Here is a 26,264-nt window from a genome sequence, read left to right as displayed (position 1 = left end):
ACTGACATGATTTACTTTTTCTCATGAGCCTGGATGGAAAATGACCCCGGCTGTGGTTTATATCTCCCTTTCCTCTGCATCTATTGATCTGTCCCTTCATTAAAACATCATCCGGCAGACATATTGGAAGTCCTCTGTCCTTGGAAAACAACAAGACACAAAACAAGGTTGAAGCATTACTTAACTTTCACCTTGTCCGTCTCAACATTACTAATTTCAACCTTTCACATTAGTTTTAATTTGTATGAATTGTGAATATGATTTTACCTCATACATCAGTCTAGTATAATCTCCTAGTTACATGTGCGTTACAAACACTTTGAACTGTACTGAATGAAGGATCTAGTGCACATAATGAGCTCCACTTACGTCTAAATGAGCTGCATCTGGTTGTAATCCATACGTATGAAAGAGAAAAAAAAAATACTCCTCTGCTCATCACATTCTTGAAATTCGTTAAAATGACATTCACAAGGGCAAATTCACTAGGGCATTGTTTGAGGGTGCACAGTCAGGCGATTTTTATTATTATTTTATTATGTTTTACAACGTGAAGGAGAAGCACAAATAGTTGGTTTAGAGTGGAAGGCAACAAAAGCGCTGCATGAAACGCTGATCTGTCCATCAGGTGACTTAAAGGTCCTGGGTTGAATTCCTGCAACAGGCCACGTGTCCAAATGAAATCAATGACTTATCTGTGAAGTGTGCAGAAACAGAAATCCGGTAGTTATCAGTACTAAATCCGTATTCTGCATGTTTTAGACTATTAACCTATTACGAAGTTTGAGGATGTATGAACATATATGAAGTGCCTTTCTACACTTCAGTTTTTGTACGGATTAAAAAAACAATATATATAATTATTGAGCTTTAAAATGACCAGCTGCTGGTCGGGGCCAGATATTTAACAGACACATATGGAAGTAGCTTCCAACTTGTCATCTAACTCTCAGCGAGAAAGCTAACAAGTGTGCTTCCCAAAACGTCAAACTATCCCTTTAACCTCCTTGCTCTCACCCACAGTACCATGTTAATGTAACGTTGCCCTAATGTTACACAATATTCACCTCTTCATTATCAGTTTAAAGAAAGTTTCAATTCTCTGCATTTTTACTCTACAGACATGAACTCAAACCAGCTGCTCCCCGGACGGAAGGAGGAAAGAAAGTCAATCTAAAACTTACAATATGCTTTGGAAAATAACACACATTAAAGTGTATATGATTTTTAGATAATCAGCTAAAACATGGAAACCATGAGTATGGTTCTTCAAATGTTTTGTCTGCCGGTGTCCTCTTTGTGTTTTAAACTAGATCAGAAGGGTAAAACAGAAAAAAGACGATAATTAAATAGCTCTAAAGAGTAAATGTCACGAAAAATACAATACATAAAACATAAGATTTCACTCTTTCGCTTTTGCATTTTTACTCTAAATGAATAAAATAGAGTCATGCGTCCTTGTGCATAAGAGGATTCTGTGTTAGTCGCTCTCGCCTGTCGTAAATTGTTGTGAGTAGAAGCATCAGCTAACGGATAAGTGTAGGGAGAGCAGTGAGTCATACCACTCTGTTCACAAGAATCCCATTTTCTGCCAGATCCCGTGCGATTTATGTTTGCAAATGTGTGTTTGTGAGAGAGACGGAGAAACTGAGACAACTGAGGGAGATGAGGAAGGAATATGCTTGTCTGCAGCATGGTTCAGTGCGTATAGGAGGCAATACAGCTGTGTGTGTGAGAGGGAGAGAGCAGCAAAGACAACAGTAGGTTTGTTGAGCAGCTCTCCGCAGGACAAAAGCGTCTCTCTGAGACAAATGCCTATGGCTAATTATGCAGACTGCAGACAGCATTAACGGCATAGCTCACATTTCATACATGTTACACACTCCAGGATTTATTCATACTGTAGCTGAACGTGTTCCAGTTAAGAATGAACATATTATTTAAAGAAAAGAAAAATTACTGCTGTTGGGATACGTTAAAGAATATAAAAAACACAGCATTAATATATTGTATATTATATGTGTAGATGTTAATATATAGTATTATTAATATATGTATTTCTTGTCTATTAGTATGCTATTTTGTTTTATTTTATTTACTCTAATTGGGTTTTACTGCTGGATAGTAATTTCTTATACCTTAGGATGATTTTTTTCTCTTTTAACTACAACGTGGGTGAAAGCAATTAGAGCACTTATTGTTTTATTTTCTAACACTTTGTCACTATGAGTCACGCTATGGCTGGGTTTCCACTTGTTTTTGTTTACGATACCTTAAAATGAGTCTAAGTTTGTTTGTGACGCCTCCTCCCTTGTTATGGACACGAGCAGTTAGACCAAGCAGGGATTTTTCCTTGTCAGCTAGTGTCATTTGAAGGACATTACAAGGCCTGAAAAGGTGGAAGTGTCCAGTATTTCAAAAGAAAACCAAAATCTGAAAAGATAAACATTTTGTGTGACAGGTTTTTCTTTCTTCCCCCTTTTAATTATCCGGTGATTCCTCAGATTAATTTATGTGGGAAGCCCTGCACTATGGCACCAACAATCTTACCAATCCCCAAACTGAAAACAAGGCTTGGACACCTTGAGAAAAGGAATCAGTAGCATTCAAAATTAAACAACATTTCACCTGTAAATTTAATGAGATAAAGCAACTGAAAAAACTCAAATGAAACACTCCAATTTTGAACAGTTTTTACTTAAAACGTAGCAGACAGGCTCATAGGATAACAATGCAGCATGATAGTTCGGATGTCGTACATTACATGAAGTTATACACTGTTTCATACGCCAAACCATAAGACACCATATGAAAGACACCTCACACTTACAGCGTTTAAATGGCTACGAAAGACAAGTGCAAAGAAGCACAACAGAAAGTTTACTACACTTTTATATTAATAAATTAAAAATAAAAATAAAATTAAACTAACATTTATCAGTGTAGAAGGAAGAGAACAAGTGTAGTTTGGTCTATGATTCATACAAATCATTCAAGTTACCCAGGTTATTTAAAATGTGCTCTGAAACGCCTTCTGGCATAATTTACATGTCATTCAGAAGGCGTGCGTATCACTGCCGACTGAATGCATTCAAAAATAACCAGGTTAGAGTGTGTGAGTGTGAGTTTGAGAGAGAGAGAGAGAGAGAGAGAGAGAGAGAGAGACTTGCATACTAAAATGAAGCAAGTCAGTTTCAGTATGACGAACTGTTGCTAAGCAGTGGTCGTTGCTAGGTGGTGGAGGGGGGAGGGGAGACAGGTTTGCAGTCATTGATGGAATCTGAGGGGCTCACTTCCGTGTTTGTGTGTGCACGTGTGTGTTCCCTTGGAGTCACTTGGTTTAAACACTGATACTGCAGTGTGAGGAAAAAAAAAAAAAACACACCACCATGAAAAAAAAAGACAGAAAAAAGAAAAAGGAAGGTGTATCTCAATTCAACCTTGAAGCAATGTCTGATGTATAAGACATGTTACTGCAATTACATGTAATGAGCCAAGGAGTTTCATGTTTTGTGATCTTTCTTAAACCGTAATATCTGACTCATTAGAAAACTGACAAAAAAAAAAAAAAAATCGCTGTCTAGCAGTGTCAGATTCAACAATGGATAGATGAGTCATTCATTTTGTCTGCTGTTGCAGATTCATCAAAGAAAGCCGCAGAATATCTGGCAGAGGAACACACAGAGTGAAACCAGCACACTCCTCGGCTTTCCCCAGCATGATTACTGTATTATATGCAGCGGGGGAAAGCCTCACGGTTTGATGACTTCCCTCTCAGTGTGCCCAGACATGTGCCGGCTTTTTTTGTTTTTTTCTCCCCCAGTTTATCAGCAGGTACATCACTAAATATAGTGTGCATCCCTAGCTCGTGTCGCTCTTGTCAGTTCTGGTCTGATCCAGTTGGGTGAAAGACATGGTAGGGGGGTTGGTGGGGCGAGACACAGGCAGCCATTTGTACTCAAGGTCCTGTGATGGAGGGTCCAAACACCAGGCGTAGTGCTTTAGCAGGTACATGCACACTTCCTAGCAGCAAAACAGACACACACACACACACACACACATGGAAAAACAACCCTGTTTTCACCATCTTTGCTGCATCAACATAAACAGAACTTATCTTCTGCCTGACAGATGATATGTTGAAATAAGAGCAGTGAGGGTGTAAATGACAATTTTCTAATTTTACAGCAAAGCAAAAACAAAATGTTAAAGTGGAAGGTACTTGGCAGAGAAAGAGCTTCCGCCAACATTGAATAGATCTCCAACTTCCAAAGCTACAGCCTCCGTAACACTTAATGTCTGTTTGTGTGTTGATTTCCAGTTTTGGAAATAGCAGTCATACTGCAATACCTTTTAGCAGCCAAGCTGAAATGGAACAGTTGGTTATTTGAACTTGGTAGGTGGTGGCAATGAATCAAATTATAAGCAATTCTTAGTTAAAAAAAAAAAAAAATCTGAGGGTTGATCATTTTTTTTATTATATAATAATTTTTAAAGTATATGATACTTTTTATCTGGAAGAGTTCACTGTATGCAGTTCTCTCATTTTGCAACCAAAAAAGCTGAAGTATGGCACCACAAGACAGGAATCCTCAGGATCTTCTATTCTATTTCATTCTACATGCTAAGTGCACCCAGAGCTCCGTGGCTGGTGATATCACAGCCAACATCCCCCATTTGCTGATACTCAGCCACTGATCTGACCAATCGCATCCAACAGCAACAGCCAGTTGCCCCGCCTCCCTCCATTTTATGAATGAAGATTTTCCTGATAGAGGGGGAGAAGCAGGATGAATGAACGGGGAAGGAGGAGGGGAGGAAAGAAGTGAGGGAATGGAGGAAGGATGATGAAGGTGGGGGTAGGGATGAGGGAGTATGGGGGAAGGATGAAGCGAGGAGGCGATGAGTCACATCTCTGACCTAGAGCCCTGCGCTCTATTTCTTACTCTGGTCACGCCCTCATGTGTGTGTGTGTGTGTGTGTGTTTGCGCGTGCTTGTTTGTGTTTGTGCGTGCGCGTGCCATGTGCAAGTGGTCAGCCCACTGAGAGCCAATCAGACACACTTTCAACAGCCAATTGGTCTGGTCCTTCAGCCATAACAGAGCAGGTTACACGGTGAGGGTTGAGGTTGCACATGTACATCATTAGTGCAAATAAACTTTAACAAGGCGATGGACAGTGTGTATACTTCTCTCACATTATGATGCAGCAGTGCTGGGTCAGTCAGTGTATATGCTGCTCAAAGTTGCGGAGAGCCACTTTTTACTGGGGAGGAAGGGATGGGTTTGACCCCTGTTCCTGAATTCATTTACTCACTGTTTCTACAGTGACTGGTTGAAAGGTGAGGGGTCTGTGTCAGTGAATGCGAAATGAAACATTAATCAATACCTAGGAGTGTGAGAAGGAAATAGACTGGATTAGATCAGATTTAAAAATTGAATGAAAAATAAAATAAAAAAATTATTATATATAAGATTAAATTAGATTAAAATTTGAATGTAATAAAATTAAATCAAACGTTTAATTTTGAATTACATTAATTAAACTATAAATTTAATTCATTTATTTTCCATAAAAATACAAGTATTTTGATTAAAAAAAATAATAATTTAAATGTAATTATATTATTCAATTTAATCCAATTAAAAATCAAACCGATGATAAATTCAAATTATATAAATATCACTGAGATCTGTTGAGACCTTCTTTTAATAGTTGGTTTTACTTGGGCTAGTTTACAACCTAACTGACCAACCTGACAGCAGTTACTTTACTGAGAATAAGGTCATGATAACTAATAGAACCAATGGCCCAAGCTATACAGTTACACACTGCAATACACTTGCAGTGTTGGCACAAATTGTTTGATACTTATTGGACCTTTCTGTTATTTATCTCTTGTTGCTTTGGACAGCCACACATCACAGAGCTCATCGGCCAACAAATGTTATTAAATGGAATTTGGCCTAAATAGCACACACCTTTACTGCAGTGCTTCTGCGAGTAGTTTCAGTTTCCATGAGGTATTTAAATTATTTCACCTACCAGCCTCTGGTTGTTAGTGTTAATACATTACACAGTATTAGTACATATTTAAATTATGTAAATACTGACAGTTTTTGTACCAGATCCTTCTCTCAAATTCCACAAGTAAGGTGTTTTCAAAATGATTACTTAATATGTGCCCATTATTGACTAAAGCATGCGCACGACTTGCTATAATTGTGGTACAACATGGGTTAATGACTTGCAACCTCGATTACAGATTTCCTATCTACAGTATATAATGGAGAAAATATGTATATGAAAAGGGAAGATGAATACCGATTGTCCACTTGGAGAACAAGAATATGAGACCAATGTTGTGCCTGCATTACCTCATTCATGCCACTTGCTGAAGCAATAAAAAACAAACAGCCTCTGGTTATCTAGAATAAGTAATCCAGTTTTAAATAATGAGATATGATTGTCCCACAGAACAGAAGCTAAGTGAGGAGAGAGCAGATCATTAAACCACTGAAAATTTCACCTGAGCTCCATTCAATCACGCCGAACATTTACAATGACTCATGAGTGTGTGTGCGTGTGTCTGCATGTGTGTGTGCAGGATTGAGTCATCTCTCACTGTTGTATTTTGGATAGCTTGCACTAACACGCCCATCCATATTACGTGTGTATGCATGTGTTGTTTTTTTTTCCTCATTAATAATCTGAGAAGAAAAAAATATATATGCTGTTTTAATGATCTAGCGCAGAAGGTGGTAAACAGTTAACAGTCTGACTCAACAGATGTGGACTGCTGAGATAAGCTTCTTATTGGCTGACCTGTACAATCTGCTTCCTTCCTGCTGCTCTCTATTCCGGTCTTTCTAGCTATGTTCATTGAGAAACAGCAACGATAAGCTGTTGACCTGCCCATGAATGAAGTTATTAAAACAAGACTGTGTAGCCCGTTGACTCGAAATAAAACAGAACTACATTTTCTTTTGTACATTTCAAGTGTTTGACTGTGGAAAACAGGTTTCATGGTTAAATCAGTTAGGTTAACATATAGTCTATGAGTACAACATAGGCACATAGGCATGTTCTTAAATATTGACCATTATCTCAACACCTCTCAAAAACAGCAATTGCCCAGTCGCAGCTTAGCAACCATATCGAGGCAACTAAGTGGAGTGGAGATTACCAAACAGTCACATAAGTAAAAAGATTTCACTTCATTGGTTGTAACAATCAAATTAACCAAAAAAAAAAATTCAATCCTTTTATCAGAATTTTTTAACCTACACGAGCTTTGGCCAGTTCCAGTTAAAACCTTGGGGATCCACTGGCCCGCAGTGGTTGTTTTCAATTTGTTGTCACCCCTGCAGTCCCCAGCGTCAAGGCTCCCAACACATACATACACACATCTATTCCCAGAGAGAACACCCCTACATGGGAAATTCATTTCTCTCCTTCCTGTTGTCACACCTTTAGTATGTGTGTAAGCACAGTATGTGTGTGTTTCTGTCTGTCTCATGAGAGATATGCAATTGTGGCTATGGTGAATGCTGCCATGGAGAAGGTCAGGTGGTTTAAACAGCAGAAACTGTACCTGGACTCTCCGTCTGATATCTCTAATATACACAGACACAGACACAGACAGACACACACACACACACACACACACACACACACACACACACACACACACTCTCCCTTAAATAAAAATAGAATAAACTGTATATAGTGTATATTATCTCAGCTGTTTTGGTAGTTATGGCTTGAGGAGAAACATTCCTAAGAGACAACAGCAAGACATCATGAAAGGAGGAATTTCATCATATTGTTAAAGGAGTGCTATTTCGGTGAAATATTCTAATATATGATTGCTTAAAATGCTGTTTACAGACAAGGACACAAATGCAGTAAACAGCATTGACAGTGGACAGTGGACACAGTTCTGTTAAAAACTACACTGGTTGTCAGCATAGGTGGACGCGTTACTCAAGCAGTTGGAATGTACGATCTGTGCGTTGTAAATTTTAGGCTGCATGGGCCCTCAGGCTATGCAGACATGGAAAATATAATTTCAGCTTAATTTTACAAGGCTGAATCTGCATGATAATTACCCTCCTTTGACATCATTGTGTCTTTGTTTGGTCTTAGCCAAATCTTGGGTCCAGAAAATGTATATTTTCAGTTCTTGATTAATGACTTCAAGTTGGTCAAGTCTGATTAAACGTGCAGTATGTAATTTTTTTTCCCAAACAAGGCAATTTTATTTTATATATCTCTAATTACTCTAGATAAATTAGGACAACCTAACTGGTTGTCTGTATCTCACATGGGTGATACTGATGTTGCTGCGGTACTACTTCTGCAAATTCGGACCATGTTTTACATCAGCTCTGTTTCACCTCTCCTCCCTCTCTGTGGAAGATAAACACATTGGAAGTACAGTTTTCATCAACCTTTCACTCAGTCCAGTAGACTTCCCTTCAAATTTGACCCAGAGGCTCAAGATGGAAAATGCACCGCTGAGGCAGCTCGACTCAAATGTCTCAACATCGCAGCGTTTTAACTTCTTCTTAGTGTCTGTTTCTCTGGCTAACAGACATCCATTAAATGCAACACAAATTCATGAGCACAGTGAAGAGACCGTTCTTTGAGTCATTTAATGTATGTGTGTTTTTGTGGCGCGGTGTTATGAACAAAGAAATGGAGTCACCTTGAGGAAGAAACTGGTGAGTTTAGATCCAATGCAGTTCCTGGGCCCACTGCCGAAGGAACACAGGAAGTGCTCCTGGCCAGCATTCCTGTACATAAAAAACACAGTTACATGGTTTCTCAAAAATGCATAAGTGTGTAAAGAAATCAGAGATGCAGAAACCAAATTCTGACAAAGCCTCAAGAGTTATAGGAAGTCAAAACTTTGGTAAAACAAAACACTTGATATTTATTTGGCGCTTAACATAGTCATTTGCCCAGCAGAATAATGATTGCATCACGCCACTGTTTAATGCATCTAACAAAACTGTCAAAAAAGGTGTTGTTTTCCACAGGACGATCATCAGATGTGACATCATATGAAAATCAGATGATGATGGTGACATGATGGGCAGACGTCACTTAAGACAGTCTCTCAACCAATGATAGGACCCAACTGGTGGCGAGTGGTTAGTAAACCTTGTTCCTACTGTACACACGTCCTTTATCTGATTCCGATCCAGCCAGAGAGTTTAAAGGTGCCCTGTGGAGTTTTTTAGATGTAAACAAACAAAAGTTATGTTTACATTCACTGTTTCTCACCAAAACCTACTGTGTGTCTCATTGATCTTAACGAAGATGTTGAGTATATTTCCTTTGCAAAGCTGTTTTTTTAAATATTTCTAATCCTGCCCTCTTTATGTCCATGTTTGCTTGCGTGCAGTCTTCTTTTACTGCCTTTGTGGCCACATCGCTAGGCTTATTTGCATGTTACCTCCACCAACTGTTGATCAGTGGAATAGTGTGAAACTGGTGGCAAAAATGTCTACCATGCATGATACAAACAAAATGGAGATAGACATTTCTCCATAGGGCTACAAGTGGTCAAAACCTCCTTGAGGTTCAAAGTTAAAGGACTCAAAATAGTACCCATCTGACCTCTGACCTCTCTGTGGCATTTGGGCAATTAAATTACAAACTTCTGTTGTTGGGGATCAAGAGAAAATCACATGGACTCTGGAGAGGAATGAAAAAGTCTGAAGGGGCACAATAACACAACTTGACACGCTGTCTGTAACTCTCCGGCATAACTCCTCTCAAAATATATTTAACATAAAGAGATGCTGGTTGGTTCAAGCCGGCAGGTTTGTCAACAGCCTGCTGATGCAGGCCATCTCTTCCCTCTCACCACTAATGCATCCTGTCTTCCTGAAACCTGAGCTCTGATTAAAGGCAAACAGGAAGCATTAGCGGCGTGTATAGTCTGAGTCCAGTGTGTTTGAGAGGGTTTGTGTGTGTGTGTGTGTGAGTTAGAGCCACAGAAAGAGGGAGAATATTAGTGTTCTCTGCAGCATCTGTCTAATGGTTTAATGTACTATTAGGCCCATCCTGAAACAGTAACACGTGTAGAGCACAATGTAGTTTTGTAATACTGAGACACACGGAGGAAGTCTTACCCAGCAGTCCCGCATAAGGTTATATCAAATATGCTGAGTGGATGGGAAGTGAATCAGAGGGTATAATCTATTTTACAGTATAATTAATTTTTCTGGTATAAAGTGTAATGAGAGAACAGACTGAAATGCTAGCACTGAAGTCTGAGCCCAGGGGGACATGAAAATCATCCAATTAACTGTTAGTTTGAGTAGAAGGGATTCAGAAAGATGCTCTGATACTATGTTGACATTTTCAGGTTGCTCAATAGCAGAAAATGTTTAAGTGATCTAAAACATCAATGGTAAATGCTAAGTTTTTGTGTCAGCACAAAGCCTCTTTAGAGGACCAACATTCACCAGTCATAATGGGAGAAATTGAGCAGAGAAGACAAATGTCTACACTAGCAAAAAGTAGACCTGAATGCAATGCAGTGACAAGACAAGTTGTTTCCAATACATACTAATGAAGGACTTGTTAGTTTCATTTTTTCAAAACCAGACAAAATAACTTCTTGAATCCTTTGAGCTAGCCTGGTTCTTACTCTCAGATTTGTTTGCCTCGTGTCGTGCCAACTGACAGCTGATTCCCACGGTTAGCTACCTAACTACGCTCATGAAAAGATAGCGAAAGAAAAATGGCGACAAGTGTGGATAAGATGAGATCAAAGCAGCTGTACAAATTGTTGTATGTCGACCTACAGAGACAACAAATTTTAAGTTGACATATTATGATATTTATCGGGTCAATGTAAAATAGTTAAGTTCATGCTCATAGCAACTGCTAGTGCAACGAAACAAAACAAAACAAGCCCTGCTCCCAATAATGATAAAAAAATAAATAAATAATCGGCTAGCATGAGCACGATACAGTTTGTTTGTTTTCTTGCTGACAATAAACAACAAACTGACAATATTACGTGACATCACCAGGAATAAATTCTGCTCCTTTTGCCTCGTAGTGCCTGTCTCACACTGTGTTTTAAAACAGTAAATCTATTATTAAAACTGCAGTTTAAATGAATTGAACAACCCCTGCATAATCAATACTATCTATTAAGACACAAACCATGACAAACAGACCTTACGTAATCTCTAGGGACTTGGTCTGACTTTTATCATTTTTTATAATTCATGCAGTGATTGGTATATTGAATTTCCACTACAAATAAAAATAGACGCAGATCAGTGTTTTTCTAGACAAGAGGGCCACTTTACGTTTTTAGATGTATCTAAAACTAGCAACACAACCCGCTGCAGCAGCTGTGATTTTTATCTGTTTCGTGGCGTTTCCGATTCATTTATCTATGGCCAGAGCCTATGTGGGCGTTTGGCTGATATGATGTTAACTTGCTAGCTCTAATATTTGCTTCCAACTGGAAAAGCATACACACACACACACACACACACACACACACACACACACACACACACACACACACACACACACACACACACACACACACAACGGAAAATATACACAACTATAGCACACAAACACACACACAAACAGACGATGTGGTTAAACTGTAGTTATTGTAGGTGGGCTTGTTATGTAACAACTGTAGTCATTAAATTAAACAGCCAGGTGGAAAGGAAAGGAGCCAGGCAACTATCAAGGCTGAAAGGAAAATAGTCTCCAGGAACACTGACAGATGGAGAAGCAGAGGAAGACGCTGGTAAGAGGAAAGAGAAACAGACTGGAAGATAAGTGGAAGGTTGCAAGAGGAGATACAGCAAACACACAGACAGACAGAAAGACAGCTAATTTATTCATCCTGAGGGAAATTCACTAGTTTGAGCAGCAGTTAAGAGAGATAACTAGTATACACATACCATTGTAACACTAAAAAAACCCTCTATCCCTACAGTTACTGTCTTACCTTTAAAAAAAAAAAGGCTAAATCATTTCTAAAACAGCTGGTCACTGTAGTTTTTAGTACACATGATTCAAACAGGAGTAAATTGTAAATTTGGAGCACTAATGAATATTTATAGCAGCAGGATGGTGTACCTGGGATCGATTCAAAGTAAACTATACTGCCAGTGCTCATTGTAATGAAGAATCATTTCACCCAGTACAACGGTGTGGCTCATTTTTTGTTAGTTTTTCACAATAAAGGAGATCTACTGCATGGCACAGATGAGTGGGCCATGTCAGGCTCTGGCTACACAGGCAATATTTGTCAGGTTTAGTCTTTAATGGGATTTGTTGTTGATTTCGTTGACACAGAATACTACCAGACTTATTCTTTAATGCTCAGAATCCTCATATGCTTTAAGTCCGGGTGTCGTTGACCTTGGCTGAGCTACAGCCAGAGTTTTCAGCAAGTATGGTACATTCCACACTTTCCTATTAACCTTTCTGTATATTTTTATCATGCATTTTCTAGATTTTACGTCATACTGTGTCAAGGAAAATCTCCTCTGACTCATTCCCTAACCCCATCTCATCCTGCAGGGATGCAAGGCAGGATGCACACACACACACACACACACACACACACACACACACACACACACGCACAGAATTAGTAAAGATGGTGTCAGGTGACCAGTTTCCATGGCAGCAGCTACCTAGATACATACATTCATAGATTTTTTTCCCCCTCTGCTCTGTTGCCTGAATGAACAAACATGAATGAGAATAAACAGGCGAATAGAGGAAGTAGATGAATAGAAAAACCGTTGACTGAGAGAGTGAATTAGTGAAGGAGCCGGATCAGGTTTCATTTTACCAGAGCAGACAGAGAATGAAGGTCGCAAGTGAAGGATGCTGACCCATAGCTTGTCTTCAGCTGTCTCTTTGTGCATCTCTAGTTGTGTCCTGAAGTCATTTTTTTTCTCAAATCTGATCTTTTTGGCTGTCTGTCTGTGCTGTACAGTATATGTGAGAACGATCAGGTCTGATTTGAGCCCTCACTTGTTAATCTATCTGCATCTGTTGCTATGGTAACGATGTAGGCGTATGAATGTACAGCATAATTTTCAAATACATAATCATAAAGCACACTGCAGTCCTGACCCCAGACTAAGTTAAATTCATCACTAAATTTGTGCATAAAGTTCTTCCTTAGTTCTTAATAACTACTATCTAGTTTTTAAACTAGTGATTTACTAAATTGGGCTGCAGAATTAAAACTTAAGAAATGTCTTCGCTAAAGATAAAGATTTTATTAATATGTAAATAGGCTAGGAAAAATCAGTAGCGCCACCCAATCTAAAGCAATCCACAATGTAACACGAACTGTGACTTAACTTCCAAAAACAACAATCTAAACTGCCATACAGGGCATTTGCCCCCCCCCCCCGATATGACCCCTAGGAGCGTTTTCCTAAATGAGTGTCTATAACAGCAGCTGATGATGTGCCAAAGATACATTTTTGAAAAAAATCAATCTATGAAATAATAAATATTTAACCCTTTTTAGGTTTAAGCACAAAGCCTACTTTGTTAGGATTTAGGGAAAGATCATGGTTTGGCTTAAAATAAGTACTTCCTTACGGTTAGACTTGCGACATCATGGTTACAATAGTAAATTCATGGTTAAGGTTACTGAACGATCGTGGTCATGGTTAGAAGAAATAACGCTGACCAGCGGACCCATCCATCCACCCCAAACTCCTGCTAACGCTCTGTACTATCGTCACCTGTCTTCCTCCTATCCTCCCGTCACAATTGCTAAGGCCACTAGAGGGCTTTGTCACTTGAACGCAAATATTATGTTATGGGCACTTTGCTGAAACGACTGATACTGTCTCACTTTGACCTCGAGACGTCACTTGACATTAAAACATGGGCCTTAATAAGCTGCTTCCACAAACAACCTATGGAGAGTTAGTAGCATTAATGCAGATTAGAATGAGTTGAAAATAGCTGATAACCTGACCAACATTATATACTTGTTAGCCTATTTTTATTGGCATAATGTTTTTTAACTTAAGATGTATTTTGTGAGGATATCTCTTGGAAAAAGAACCTGTGTCATGATGAAATTTCAAAAATCCCACTTTGAAAACCTATGTTATCGTTCTGGAAAGTTCGGTGCTCTCCAGGAGCTATTTGTGGTACTCCTTCTTAACTTTATGATTTCCTATTTTATGAATATTTTCCCTTCATCTCGTTTTGAGAAACCCCTCTGGGTGCAGAAAATGGTATTTCTGCCGCTGATATTGTTTTCTCCTTGGGTGATCATTGATAATCTATACAAAATTATACAAAACCAAAGTCTGAAGATATCAGTGATGAGTTGAGATTTTGCAAAGTTTTTGACTCACTGTGACCTCATGAATGACCATAAAAATAGAAATCCCTTTGCATTTAGTAACTAAATCCAGTACAGTCCTGCAATAAACACAACCTTTGTGAACCCCCCAATGTAGTTTTTGTTGATACAGTGTCAGAAAGGTTGTTTTTTTTAGAGACTGTAGTTTGTGGAGCTGCATAGATTTGTATTTTATTGTACAGTATTTCTGATTTCTGCGTTACTAACCTTTTTAGCCATGATGCACTGAACATAGACGGCTAAGGTTAGAGAGTGTGGTGGTCGTAATGCCAACATCAATTTCAACAATTTCAGACTGTTAAAAGGGATGATAGCTAGCGAGGACCTAGTTAACTGATTTTGATTTAATGATTTGGGGTGACAAGGTCACATCTTCCCATAAAGTAGGGCCACAACTGTGGTTTTGACCAAAATGCTTTCGAATCAAGGGGAAAATACGTTTTAACCAAACAATCCCTTTTTCTGTCACTTTCTCAGTAAATATACTCTTACTTAACGCAATGTTTAAGAATCCTACATTCTGCATGTTGGGCTGTGGTAACATTCAGACAAAGTGACCACAGACGGATAAAATATCAACCCACCGAGCCTGGGTCAGAGGGTTCATTTACGGCTGCAAATGGTGTTTCTATGCAAAGTATTTCCCAAAGCCTTTGCACAAATGCATGAACATAAGCACAGATACAAATACACACAAACATACAAGGAAATGCATGTACATGTCAACAAATTGCAAAATTTAAATGTACTATGTTTTCTTTCTTCCATTTGCCTTGTTTTGCTGCACTTATCATTGGGGCTCTTTGTACATTATACAGTAAACCTCACTTTTCATTGACAACTTGTTTGTGTCCTGCTTTTGTTTTCTTCTTCGTCTAATTTAACACTAAACCCAACTTCTAAACTATAAGGAGGAAGCACATTTTGGTCTATTTTCTGAAACAAGGCCTAAACTTAATGAACAGAAAGAACAAATCTAACATCCTCACCTTCCGCTCCACCTCTCTGGTAGGAAGTTGTCTGGCTGCTGGAACACCTCTGGGTCACGGTGGACGGCGTGGCTGATATATATTGCACCATAACCCTTTGGGACATGACAACCTGCAAGGGTGGAGTCCTACACACACACACACACACACACACACACACACACACACACACACACACAGACACACAAACACAGACAAAAACAAACAGAAGGGAACAACAAATTATTATACTCACATTACTATACATGAAAGGAAAGGTGTGTTCATGAGGTCTTGTGATGATCTCTTAATTTTTCTCTTAGTAACTCCCTATGTTTTCATGCAGTTACAACCGTCCATAATGTGTTTTTTGGGCTTTGAAGCATCTGTTCGAATGATAAATAAATGTGAAAAGCTTGCCAAATACTGGGAAATTCAATTTTGATGTTTAAGTTCAAATCTGTAAACTTTCACAGGCTAAAATTGCTGCCAACTCTTAGCACTCTTTGTTTCATGAACATCCAGGTGTTGGAAAATGGGCTGAACTTGGCTTGCGCCCTCAATTTTCAAACTGGAAAATCATGCAAATGCCAAAGTAAAGGCTGCTTCACGTATGACACACCCATGTCTTGTAAAAACTGTTGAACAGGAGTTTAAGGGTGGTAAAGCAGATTTAAGTAAGTAGTGGCATTGCACACCACCTATACACTGAAATGATGGCATTGTAAGAACATGCTATAATACCCTTTTGAACCAAAATGAATGGGAGACATTTTTAACCCTGATGTTTTGCTTGAATGAAAACTATAACTACTTTTTTAAACAAAATTTCCTGAGCTAGTTTTTCTGGTGGAAGGAGCCACCTTGGGGCAAAAAGGCCACTTACCCAGTTGTTGCCCTTTTAATTCACCTTTTCACTCCGTCCATTAGTAGCTGCACTAATGGACTGCCGGAGAACATGATCACTGTTTCTCTTTCCTCTACCCCCCCCTCTCATTTTTCTCTCTGCCTCTCTCTGCTGGAGTGGAAAATCTTATACAAATCTCTTTCTTTCTCGGGGTTCTCACTGAGAGATGTGAGTTTGTTCCCTCTCCGACCTGCTCTCAGTCACTCTCACGCATTCAACTTGTTAAAGCTATTGCATATGTTAGTTCCACCTGATGGAGCCTCTACTTTTTCCACCTGATTGTGAATACTAATAATCTCTCTCTTTCTTACACACCTACCTGCACACATAAATATCTCATTAACTCTTTGCAATCCACATCCAGCGCTTATCTCTTGCTCTTCTACTTAGTAGTGTTTTTGAGGTTATACAAAGGGAATGGCAGGGGAAGGGCTGCGGCAGTAGCAATATGTCACTGATTAAATGTAGGTAGTCTTTAAAAGAGCTACATTTGTACTTTGGCTTTAGTACTTTTCAGCAAAAATTATAATTATATGTCTTTTAGAAGCACCGTAGATATTCAAGTACTTTATCCTCCCATGATGACAGCCAAGCCATCTGCATTTATTCTTGTTTGTTCACGTTTGTTTCCTTGTTTTATATCCTGACCTTTATGGCCTCACAAATCTTGTTCTTTCTCCTCTAAAATTCTCCAAAACCCAACACATCATGAGCCCCTGTCCCACTGAGGCCGTCGGGAACCAAAGTGTACTGGTGCATTTCCTAGAAGTGACAAATGACTTTCCACCCCGCGTCACGGCATCACCAGCACACATCACCCCCCCCCACCACCCCCGACACCAACCCTGACCCCCACCTCCCTTCCTTCCTTCTGGCAGAGCCGAGCCAATCAATCACAGGGAAGGATCAATGCTGATTGGGCTGTTGCATAAGCCTGTGTGATGAGGTCACAATGATCAAACGTAGCAGGGTGTGGGAGAAGGCAGGGACGCTTTGAACACCACGCCCTCTGAGCAGGCAGCCGGCCAATCAAGAGACGGGATTTGGATTAAAAGTGCGATACTATTGCTTGACAGTGCAGATGTCATACCAGCATAAAGCGTAACAGCAATCATTTTAATGAACGAAATGTATGCAGTTCACAAATTAAAATAACACAGGTTATGCTAGACTAGAATGTTTAATAAAAAATTATAGATAATAAGTTAAAAAGTAAACAAAGCAGGTGGAACTGATAGCTGCACTTACATGCAACAATTTATAATAAAAAGGGGGTGTACAAAATAACAAACACTTTCTAACACAATAAAACAGCCCTGGAGTAAATACCAGTTCAACGAAGCTCACAATTTTCCATTTTCAGACATTGACCGTGTGGCCTCTTTGTGCCTCAGTAACTTGTCTAATGATGTTTCATGTCTCACGTTGCCTTGAAATCTCATACAAGCGTTGATAGTCAGACCTCTGTTAAAGGTCTCATGCAGCACTAGTAGTAATCAACGTAATAAGACTCACTTGTAGTTCTGTCTCAAAAAAAATTCTTTAATGCTGCATGAGGAAAAGTCTCAGAAATAAAGAGGTTGTTACAAGACACCCACCAACACAAGTTGAAAGGTATTTAATGCAAAATTACAAGCCTCAAAATGACCATATAAGATTGACAAAACTTGTATTTACTGCATCGCTAATGCACTGTAAAATGATGCTGTTACTTTGTCCAGCCCCTGTAGGTCTTGGTATTGCGCAGCACACTCGGGAGTGAGGACCTGACAGTGGAAGAGCCTCATCTACAGTAATCTGTCGCCATCTAGAGGAATGAAGTGCAACACACAAAACAACAAAACAAGATCCCGGCCCGGGCCACTTTAATACATAAAGATACAATAGCAACCATGAAAAAAATCCTTCAAAGTGTACAGAAACGAGAGACATTTCTGTCAACAGTAACATTAACATCGGGTTTTCTAAGGAGGGAATTTAGCTGTCCAACAACACTTAAGCCCTTGTTAAAAGTCTTGCCTTTCTTGAATCTGTATAAAAATGAGTGACGTAAACATTAGGATTTATTTTTCACATTTCTTATTATAAAGTGGACAAAAAAAACAGCTGACAAATTGTAGTATAAGATGGGTTATAATTTATTTCACTATTCTCTCGCTTTTATTTTGGCTCTTTATGATGCTCATAATACTAATAATCCAGGGATTGATCTTTCTTCGTCTTTTTCTACTTTTGTACTGACTGTCAAGATGTTCTGGACAACTGCATCTACCACAGATCCAAAATGTGAAACAAACTCAGACATGTTTGATCTGGATGCCAAATTTGAATCTGCAACTCCCCCACACTCGACGATACACTAACATTTGCTGGCAGTGGTGAGCACACCATCGTGTCCCGGTTTTTCACAGACCCTCCGTGCTCTTGAAAAATCAGTCACCATGACCAAATCCGTGTTAGATGGCTTGTCTAAAGCCATCGTGATGATGGCCCGTCCCCAAAGTGACACTGGATGGCTCACATTCAAAACACAGTATGATAAACACTCAGTTCTCATTTAGTGCTACATGAAAATCCACAGGATGGGTTTCAGTATCCCGCCCGGGCAGTCCTACCTGATCAGCTATTCTGCGTCCACCGATGAAAGGAGGCCAGAGTCTCTGCACCTCCAGCAGTACTCTGTGCAGGTAATCAGGGTCCTCTGTCGCTCGCCGACGTGTCTGCTCCTGAACATGGAGAAAGAGAGGATTTTTATTTGTAAAGAAAGGTTATGGCACATAGTTGTGGTTATTACAGACGCCTCTTTTTCTGCTCAGAAAGAAAAGACACACGGGTAAATTTCTCATTTTACATGTAATACTGTACTAATACCAATTTCCATCACTGGGTTTTTAATCAAGAGTTGATCTAAGAATGCCCAGAGCTAAAGAATAAGGATGATAGATTTGATTATCTTAATTAAATTCGAAAGAATGCCTTATTTTCCTTTGGCACTTTTACGTCTACAAAGTCCGTGTGAACCTTGAATCACACAGAGTTTGTGTGTTAGTGTTTACAGGATATCTCAGGATTGTCATTTTGTCTTGTCAACATGCGCACTTTGTCCATGGTTGTATTACCTGTACGTTTCCGAGGAGTGCCAGTGTGAAGGAGGTGAGCAGCGACGCCAGAGCTTTGGGGATCAGAGCTGAGATGAACAGCAGGAGATGCTGGGAGGCAGAACTGGAGTCCGGCAGCGGCAAAGAGCCCAGAGAGCCAACAAAACTAGAGTGGGCCAGTGGGAGAGAGAAATTCATGCATAAGAATGGCAGTGCGATGATGAAGAGCCATCTCTATTTTCAGTGGATAATTTACTTTATTCACTTTATTTGCAACCATGTGCCTAAAAACTACACACCTTGCCTTAGAAAATCTGCAGTTCTGCCTAATTTGGGTTCAAATAGTACAATTTTTCATCCCTAAAATCCCTGACCTGACTATGTTTCCAGGTGCTTGTGTTTGGCACAGTTTTTTGAATTTTGAAAAAAAAAAAAAAAAATAGATTAATTAATTAAAAAGAAAAAAAAAATCATTAGCAGAAATCCAACAAATGGTTGCCTGAAGTAAAAAAAAAAAAAAAAAGCTGGAATATTGAAAGAGAGAAGATATGATAAAAACCAGTGGAAACATTCCTCACACTGTTTAAAACACTGTGGAATTATATATTCCCATAAAGTTGTAGTTGATGAAGAACTATTCTGATTTGCATTTTATTTTGCAGATCATTAAGAATTTCATTCAAAACTTGCACAACAATTGCATGCGAACATAACTACTGGTATTTGCAATCTCCAGCAAGCGGCAACCAGAGGGAGAAGCTGGATTTTTGTCAGTACTAAATGTCTTCAACTTAAATGTCTTCACTTCAACTTCTACACTTCTTTGAAAACAGGTGCAGTCTCACCCTTCTGTGTCATTCTCCAGTTTGTCTTTAATGATGTCCATCAGTTTGTCTCTGGCGTCCAGAGCAGTGGAGAAGCCCGACGACCATAGAGGAACCTTCAAGTTCACCGGAGCAGAGATCAGGCCTGCGGGACGAAAGCAGACGAAACGCACAAACACGGTCAAAGGTGCATCGAAAGACATATTGATTGAACTGAAATGAAAGGGGAAGTGGTACATTTTGCAATGCTGTATTGTGTAATAAGTACACTGACTTACTAAACAAGCCTGCAAGAGAAAGACTCAGAGCGAGTGTCTGACGATACCAGTGCTGCATTTTGATAAAAGACAAATTCATCAACCATTTATTGAGCAGGTTGTTTGAACTGAACTGATTGTTGCAGAAATTTAAAAAAAAAAAAAAAAACTAGGCTGCTTAGGAAGGTCAGAGGTAGCTCCATACACACATCTGTACTTGGTTGTCTATTTTTAAAAAACTAAATGGGTGTGTGTTGTGGATTTTTGTTTGTCCTGTACATACAGCAGATCTGTGTGTCCCTACCATGCCAGTGCTGGGTGCAGAGCTGCACGATTTCCTGGAATAGTTCGGGCTGCTCCTCCGCTCGTACGTTCAGAAAAAGGCCCAAAACCAACTCCGTCCCCAGGCGCTTAAAGACAGAGTAGACACACTCTGGCTGTCCACTACGCAAGCATAGATCAGTTGCATCAATTAGTGGCATACATTACTATTACTGTCCTAAAATAATTAGTCTGTAATGTAAATATGAAGTAAAAAAAATCCCCCTTAGTGCTAAACATGGGTTATATGGGAGTCACTGTGGACAAAAGTCTGTAAAACAGATAAATATAGCATACTGTATAAACATAAACGCTTTGAGTGCTGGAGGTTTATGTTAAGTGCTACCTGAGAGAGAGGTCCTTCAGACAGCGCACACATACACTGTAGCGAGAAAGAGGTAGAGAAAAACACATCACAGAGCCACATCCCTCTCCCGGCCACGAAAACATGAATGTCTACCACCATCACAGGCAAAATATAATATGAATTTATGCTGAAACACTGTTCCGATAACATTACATTCCCTACCTGGTGATATAATCGCTTGATGACTTCAAACAACTTCCTGTAAACAGGCTGCTGAGGGATAGACGGAGAAGACATGCCTCTTCACCTGAGACACACAGATAGTTACTCATATTTATATTTCCAGAGCAGAATTTAGGCACATTTTTACAGTTACGATCTTGTATTACAAAAGTGTAAGGTATATATTGTAGAAAGGGGCAAAATTGTTTTTTTTTTAAATGTATAAAGTGTCAGCCTTAGTCATACCTTCTGTATTTTATTTTATTATTTTTTTATTCTTAACAAAAGCATCAGTGCTGGTGCTGTCTTGGCCTAACAGACACTGGTTACTACTAATGATTATTTTCATTATCGACGAATCAACCGATTATTTTCTCAATTAATCAGTTTCCTTTGGTTTATAAAATATGAAAAACGCCCATCCTTAGTCCCCAGAGTCCAAGGTGACATCTTCACATATCTTGTCTTGTCTGACCCATAGTCCAAAACCCAAAGATCTTTGGTTTAAAAATTACTTAAATGAATATCAAGATCATTACTGTTAATTTTCTGTCAATTAACTAATGAAATAATAGTTGAAGCACTAATGCTGTAATATTTGAGCATCTCTGAGCCATATTAGAGGCTTTGTTTTGTGGTATTTGTGGAGTTGTTGTGTGTGTGTGTGTGTGTGTGTGTGTGTGTGTGTGTGTGTGTGTGTGTGTGTGTGTGTGTGTGTTTACCATTAGAGGTGACAATGGTGTCACCATACACGTTGATCATCAAGTCAGTCGGATCCTTCAGAAACAAGCTGGACTTCTCTGAAAGACACAACATAACCTGATTACATAAAACACAAACATATATACATACCGCTCACACACTTATTACACAATCAGACACTCAATGTCTGTGATGGGTTTGATTCTGTCTGCAGGTGTGTGTGTGTCCTAAAAACGAAGCAGGAGAGAGCAAGACAGTAAGATTGCATCCCTGGAGGTGAAACAGTTCCAGGGAAGCTTAGCAAAATAACAGGACTCACTAATGTACAAGTCGAAAAGAAAAAAAAATAGGTTCTTATAAACCACCTTTCTTCAAAATGACAGAGAAACAAACAATAAAATCAATGATGGTAATATTTGCAATATACGCACTGTAGACTGTAGACTCACATAACGCCTCTTTTAGGGAAGTATATTTCCCTATGCTTGAAAAATAAAATTCATAACCTTCAAAGTCCAGTTACTTATTTGTTTTGTGATCTAATGAATGGTGCGTGCATTTTTTAAAATCTTAACACAAGGTGCTATCATTTCCTTTATTTGGGTATTTCATCATGTTAAATGATATTAACTTCTAACATGACATTTTCCTGGTCACGAATATTATAATATAAAATAAAATATATTTTATATTATAATATTATTATATAATTTTGTGACATTGGAAATTCTTTATTAGGAATAACCCCTTGAAATGTACAATCTGGTTTTCAAGGGGGTCGTCAAAGACAATAATACAATATAAACACAATTAGACAGAACATTTAACAAAAACTAAAATAACAACAAGATAATCTAATGATACAAAATGTGAAAAAAACAAAAACAAAACAATAATAATAACAATATAACAATAATAAGATGAACAACATTCAGAACAAGTGCAGGGGAGGCCGTTAATAAAAATGGAAAAAAGAAATGGACCAAGTGAGATCCTGATCTAAATCAGGAAGCTTTTCTAACTCTAGACTGAACTGTATTTAGCCAAAGTTGATGGTGCATTGAGGAGTTGGGCATATTTACATTAATCATATGAGTTGATAAATTGTGTTTATATTCTATCAATTTATTTCATGTATCATCTCATTTAATGTCCTGTTTTATTCCCTTTATATTCCCAGATGATTGTCTATAGTTCTTCAGTAGCCTCTTTTAAGATTTATGCTGAAAACGTTAGGAAAATGTTTAATACATCTTAATATTTATTATATATCATAGTTAATAGCACAACTATGCCTATTTACAGGGTGGAAGAATATAATAAAACTACAATAGAACTTCATCCCAGTTACCTCCCCCTCCTCCCCATCACGAGTCTCTCCCATGACTGATCACACTAATCCCGGAGGGAATTTTACCCCATATAGAGGAAATGTCCCTTTTGTTAGCTCACTGAACTCTCATTCAGACTATAACATACAGTATGATTCAATAAAGGAATATTACTGACTGAGGTGTTTTTTTCTCACTGGGAACCACACTTTTACTTTTCCCTTAACTCTGGTGCACACCTGTGGCGCGCACACGTGCGCGCGCACACACACACACGGACAACATACCGCAGAGCAGCTCTCTCATCCCCCGTACGGAGCAGATGAAGGCGGTCGGCCTGTTCAGCAGGCGGCACTGAAACACTCTGCCCCGGTGTTTCCCGATCCTCTGCCGGTAGAAGCTCACTGGGTCGCGGTAAAACTCCAGCGACTTGTCCCCGAGCACCGACAGACCTGCATTTCCTGGTAGTTTAGACATTCAGGGCCGGGGTTGGGGACGCGATGTGGCCCAGTTTGTGTGGCTCGCGAGGTGGATGTTGAAACGGCTCTTTGCTCAAACAACACTGGCACCAAACTTTATTAAGATCGGACCCGGGTTCAGACTAAATCCTGCTGTCATCGACTGTTAATCCTTTTAATCCGCGGGGCCGTGTCGGATTACTGCTGTCTCATTGTTGTCACTGTCTTCTCTGAATGTAAGGTGTCCGGCCACACCGGAGAGTGATGCGTTCAGCTGCTTTCGGGAATTTAGGGCTGCCTGTCACTACTCCTCTTTCCTACTACCTATGTTATGTTTTCGCCACTGTCTGTTGTGTTGGTTTGTTTATCAGAAGGATTACGCAAAAAGTACGCAACCGATTTGTACTGAACTTTGTGGAGGGATGGGGCATGGGCGAGGTAAGAACCCATTACGTTTTGGGGCATATCCGGATTATTTACTATGAATTTGATTTTTTCATCTCTCTAGTCTGGTGTATGTTGTTTGATATTGGCCTTGGCGTAGGCCAGTCTAGTTACCAGTTACTACTAAGTGAGTAGAACCTGATGGTCACCTCTCTTACCAAGGCCCTTCTCCCCCAATTGCTCAGTTTGTCTGGGCGGCCGGCTCTGGGAAGAGTCCTGGTTGTTCCAGACTTTCCTCCATTGAAGAATTATGGAGGACACTGTGCCCTCGGGAACCTTCAGTGCAGCGGAGTTTGGTTTTTTTTTGCAGCCTTCCCCAGATCTGTGCCTCAACACAATCCCGTCTCTGACCTCTGCAGGCAGTTCCTTTGACCTCATGGCTTGGTTTTTGCCCTGATATGCATTGTCAGCTGTGAGACCCTATATAAACAAGTGTGTGCCTTTCCAAAGCATGACCAATCAATTGGTTTTACCGCAGGTGGACTCCAATCAAGGTGTAGAAACACCTCAAAGACAATCAAGAGAAATGGGATTTACGTGAGCTAAATTGCAAGTGTCATAGCAAAGGGTCTAAATACTTATGTCAGTGTGATATTTGAGTTTTCCCTTTTTAATAAATTTGCAAAAGTTTCAAAAATTCTGGTTTTGCTTTGTCATTATGGGGTAGATTGATTGGGGGGCAGCATAAGGCTGCAACATAACAAAATGTGAAAAAACTGAAGGGGTCTGCATCCTTTCCGAGTCCACCGTACATAAATGCAACCCATAGCAACCATAGAATCCTAACTTCATTTCGTCATGAAGCTCTGCAGCAATCTTATTTATAGTATTTAAAATAGTATTTTATTTATTACAGTATTTATTTATTTTAGTCAATTTTTTTGTTTAAATAATTGCTTCTCTAAACGTTAACACGGTGTAACATACTTTACTAGTTCATTTTTAGTTCAGTGATTTAGTGGCATTTTATTTGTCGTCACCGAATCCGCCTACCAGCACGTCTACTCCACCGGTCGCCTGGCAACATCACAGCCAGTGTTAGAAGTCGTGGCGGTCGTAGTAACGCCGCAGCACCACAAAGCATCGCGTCTCCGCCTTAGACAAACCAGATATACTGTGTGCATTAGTGAGCTCTACAGCTGCTGGCAGCCAGATTCTCGTTTCTCTGGAGGGAGCCAGGCTACTTAATTGCCCCCCCCCGGTCTGTGTGCCAACCGCCAATCGGCGGCGGGCAGCACGCTGTGTTTACGGCACGGATATCAAAGTGGTGTGAGTCGGCTCTCATTCTCGGCAAGAGAGTGAAAAAGCATATTTTCGAACTATTTCCTTAATGTTGCAAGAGGAAGGCCATTTTGTAAATGCTGCGCGTAAAATCGCAGACAACTCCCATATGGTGTTCCGTACTCAGGCTTTCTCGCAGCAGAGCATTGCTATTTAAACATTTTGCATTTCACACTGGCAGTAAATGTCCTCACTAGTTTGAGCTTCTACTCCTTTCCGGGCCCCCTTGCTTCGCGCTGTGTCGGGCATCACAGCCGTACTCCGCGGCTGTGTCTCCTCTGTGTCGTGGCACTCGTGCAGCCACGGGGTGGCAGCAGCGATCACCTCGCTCTCAAACCCCAAATCCAAAATCAAATTCAAAGGTGCTTCGTCTGCGCGGAAAGTTTCGCAAACAATGTTGCCAAAGCGTCAAAATATAATTTAGCCATGTACAAACTCACAGGAAAAAGAACAATAAACAACACCAAGATCAATGCGCGCGCACACACACACACACACACACACACGCACATATATATATGACCTAGAAGAACACATACAGGCAAATTATATATATATATATAATTTGCCTGTATGTGTTCTTCTAGGTCATTCCCTGTCCCTCAGGTTGTGGCACGTTGATGTGTATTGGGCAGAGAGATGAGCCCAGTCTAAATCTGAGATGTCAATTAGTCCTCTTATCATATTTTATCACTCCTCTCTCTCCCTGTCTCTCTTTCTCTCTCCCTTCCCGCGGC

General features: G+C 39.6%; 1 protein-coding gene across 5 annotated transcripts; it reads right to left on the bottom strand.

The window, feature by feature from the left end:
• Positions 1–641: 641 nt before the first annotated feature.
• On the bottom strand, positions 642–25,793 carry LOC120806851 (cytochrome P450 26B1-like). Of its 5 annotated transcripts, none has more exons than XM_040158341.1 (11): positions 23,632–24,393; positions 22,034–22,111; positions 21,312–21,396; positions 21,129–21,164; positions 20,766–20,905; positions 20,226–20,349; positions 19,402–19,546; positions 18,898–19,008; positions 15,397–15,524; positions 8,711–8,798; positions 642–695 (listed from the first exon to the last, which is right to left on the bottom strand). In XM_040158341.1, exons 1-11 carry the CDS (start codon positions 23,819–23,821, stop codon positions 684–686), a joined length of 1,137 nt encoding a protein of 378 aa, XP_040014275.1. In that variant the 5' UTR covers positions 23,822–24,393; the 3' UTR covers positions 642–683. The 5 variants fall into 5 exon arrangements, with proteins under 5 accessions (XP_040014275.1, XP_040014272.1, XP_040014271.1 ...); XM_040158338.1 differs by lacking the exons at positions 642–695; positions 23,632–24,393 and adding exons at positions 2,703–4,023; positions 25,722–25,793; XM_040158337.1 differs by lacking the exon at positions 642–695 and adding an exon at positions 2,703–4,023.
• Positions 25,794–26,264: the final 471 nt, after the last annotated feature.

Source organism: Xiphias gladius, chromosome 20, assembly GCF_016859285.1.
Source record: "Xiphias gladius isolate SHS-SW01 ecotype Sanya breed wild chromosome 20, ASM1685928v1, whole genome shotgun sequence".
In the NCBI taxonomy this organism is placed as follows: domain Eukaryota; kingdom Metazoa; phylum Chordata; class Actinopteri; order Istiophoriformes; family Xiphiidae; genus Xiphias; species Xiphias gladius.
Note: the sequence above shows the minus strand (reverse complement) of the source record. Positions and strands in the feature narration are given on the sequence as shown.

Coding starts and splice junctions, on each gene's coding strand:
- LOC120806851 (XM_040158337.1), bottom strand. CDS start 23,821: ATGTCTAAACTACCAGGAAATGCAGGTCTGTCGGTGCTCGGGGACAAG. Junction 20,350..20,765: donor CTGCACCCAGCACTGGCATG/GTAGGGACACAC, acceptor TTCGTCCCGCAG/GCCTGATCTCTGCTCCGGTG. Junction 15,525..18,897: donor GACGCAGAATAGCTGATCAG/GTAGGACTGCCC, acceptor GTGTGTGTGTAG/GACTCCACCCTTGCAGGTTG.